The sequence below is a fragment of the Mastomys coucha genome, unplaced genomic scaffold, assembly GCF_008632895.1.
Source record: "Mastomys coucha isolate ucsf_1 unplaced genomic scaffold, UCSF_Mcou_1 pScaffold15, whole genome shotgun sequence".
Lineage (NCBI taxonomy): Eukaryota > Metazoa > Chordata > Mammalia > Rodentia > Muridae > Mastomys > Mastomys coucha.
Genome location: NW_022196897.1, coordinates 16,305,150 through 16,307,372, shown reverse-complemented (window position 1 = coordinate 16,307,372; position 2,223 = coordinate 16,305,150). Strand labels below are relative to the sequence as shown.

At 54.4% G+C, this 2,223-nt stretch overlaps 1 protein-coding gene across 1 annotated transcript; it reads right to left on the bottom strand.

The window, feature by feature from the left end:
• Positions 1-5: 5 nt before the first annotated feature.
• Ppp1r26 (protein phosphatase 1 regulatory subunit 26) lies at positions 6-2,223 on the bottom strand (the record flags this gene model as incomplete). The annotated part of the gene is made up of 2 exons (XM_031373185.1): positions 2,106-2,223; positions 6-1,290 (listed from the first exon to the last, which is right to left on the bottom strand). A coding segment is annotated over exon 2 (1,227 nt), but the record flags the coding sequence as incomplete, so codon positions are not given.

Below are 2,223 nucleotides of genomic sequence, written 5' to 3'. Positions count from 1 at the left end.
GGGGGATCAGGGTGGATGACCCCCTGCATGGTGTCCATAACCTTTGGAACTGCCAGCTTTTTCTTGCTAGGGGGTCTCCTGTGGGCTTCAGGCAAGGCACTTGGCTGGGCATTGCCAGGGCTTTCCTCTTTCAGCTGGGCTCTCAGAGGTGGATCCCCACTGGCCTCCTTCCTGGTTTTCTCCAGCTGGTACAGCTGGATGGCCTCCTCAATGCCGTCGTCACTGCTGGAGTCCGATGCCTGGTGCTCTGGGGCCGAGCCCCTGATGCGCTTGCTGCGCCTGGCAGGCATGCTCCTCTTCCCTCCACCCCTGTTCTGTGTAGCCTCTGGTCTGTGGATGGTCAGCTTTGTGCTCACTGGGGTCTCAGGCTCTGTGGTGAGCTTAGGCTGGAAGTTTCTCAGCTGTGTGCTCATCTTTGTTAACCTGGGAGGTTTTCGGAAGATGAACCCCTTATAGGTTCCCATCAGAGCCGCTCTGGCTGAGGTCTCTCTGTTCCCTCTAAGTCTGGCAGGGCTGTCGTTTGGGTCAGATTTTTTATCCACAGACCTATCACACATTGGGTGTTCATGCTGTCTTTTCTCATTAAGAAACTGTTCTATTTCAGCTCGGATGCTCTGTTCAAAGGAGTCCTCGCTGCTCATGCTGGCTGGGGAGGTGGAGCCCTGGTCTTCACTGGCTCCCACAGGAACACTACCTGAGCCAGGAGTGAGCTGTGAGGGACACGGGATGGGCAGGGTACTGCTGTGGCCAGGATCTGGGCTAGAGGGGGCCCCTTGGGACATAGGTTCAGAAGCCCCACCCCTTGCCTTCAGGTATTCTTGGATGGCCTCCTCAATGTCCCGGTCCACAGAGTCATCACTGTCAGAATCCAGCTCCAAGGGACCATGTCTCCCAGCTTCGTCTTTCTCGAGGGTGCTGCAGTTTGCCACAAGATCACAAGCAGGGAACTCTGGCTGCTCTTTGCACACAGCAGGCTTGGGGGCCAGCCTGGTGTCCCGGGACCTCTCTGCACGTTGGCCTCTTTGTGTGACACGCTCATGGCTCATGCCCAGGGCAGCCTCGTCTCTCTGTAGCGTGCTGATGAGCATCTGTACCCTTGCACTCACTGAAGCGCTGGAGGTGTCCTCTTTAGACTCCGAGAAGCAGTCTGGAAAGCAGAAGCTCCTGGGCTGGCCGAAGGCCTCCCATCTGGATTGGAGCGCCACCACTGGAGGGGCGTTCATGAGGAACATCCTAGCAGGCAGGCTGGGTGCTGAGAGGCAGGGCTTATCAGTCAGCCTGCTTCACATCCTGGGAACAGAGAAAGCACAACGAAGGGTAGAGCTAAACAGTAACATGGCTCATGTGACAAAACGTTAAATGTGTATTTGACAGATGCTTTTCAATTTTGCCTAATTAGCATGAAAGTTGTGCCAACATTTTGGTTGTCCTATCCTATGGGTGGGTCTGGAGAAAGGACTGTGTGGCATGTAGACAGATCATGGGGCTTGCCAGTCTGAATGCCGAGGATACTGTGAAGTGCCCCATGCCTATGTGGTCAGAGCCAGGTCTCTACGTTACGGTCAGCTAGGCTGGTGTCAGGAACACTAAGGGAGTCCCCAGAGTCATCCAAGCAGGAGCCTAGTCTAGGAGGCACTGGGTCATATGGGAGAATACCAGCTGCTCTGTACAGCGCCTAATTCTTCCAGGCTTCTCTGATGCCCTCTGCCTCCCAGAGGCTGAGGAGCACCTGCACAGCTGAAGGACAGAGACCTGAGTTCCTCCAAGGGAAGGCGTGGAAGGTCGTCCCACCCTTAACCCAAGGCCGGGTGAGAGCCTGACCAGCCCTTTGCTTTGCTACTCCGATCTGTCCTCTCCACCTGCTATTTAATTAGGACCTGCCTTTCTGACAGGCTGGGGTGTGCCATAGACATACTGAAACCCCTCCCCCAAGAGGTGGGGCTGGCCATCTAGACCAAAATCTGCTCAGAGCGACAGGCAATGAGCTAGAGGTCACTGCAAATGCAGTGGCAACTCATGGTGATGACCAATGTGTGCTTCAAGAGTTAAACTAATATAAAAAAAATTAGTCATTACTAATTAGTCATGTCAAGTATTGTCATTACTTGAAAGTCTCAGGGGTAGGCTGATCTTCCGCAAGGCTCCGGGGATGAGGTCTTCACTGCTCCGCTTGCACTTCAAAGCATCTTCCAGCAGCTTTTAAAGTTGGCTCTGAGGGCTGGA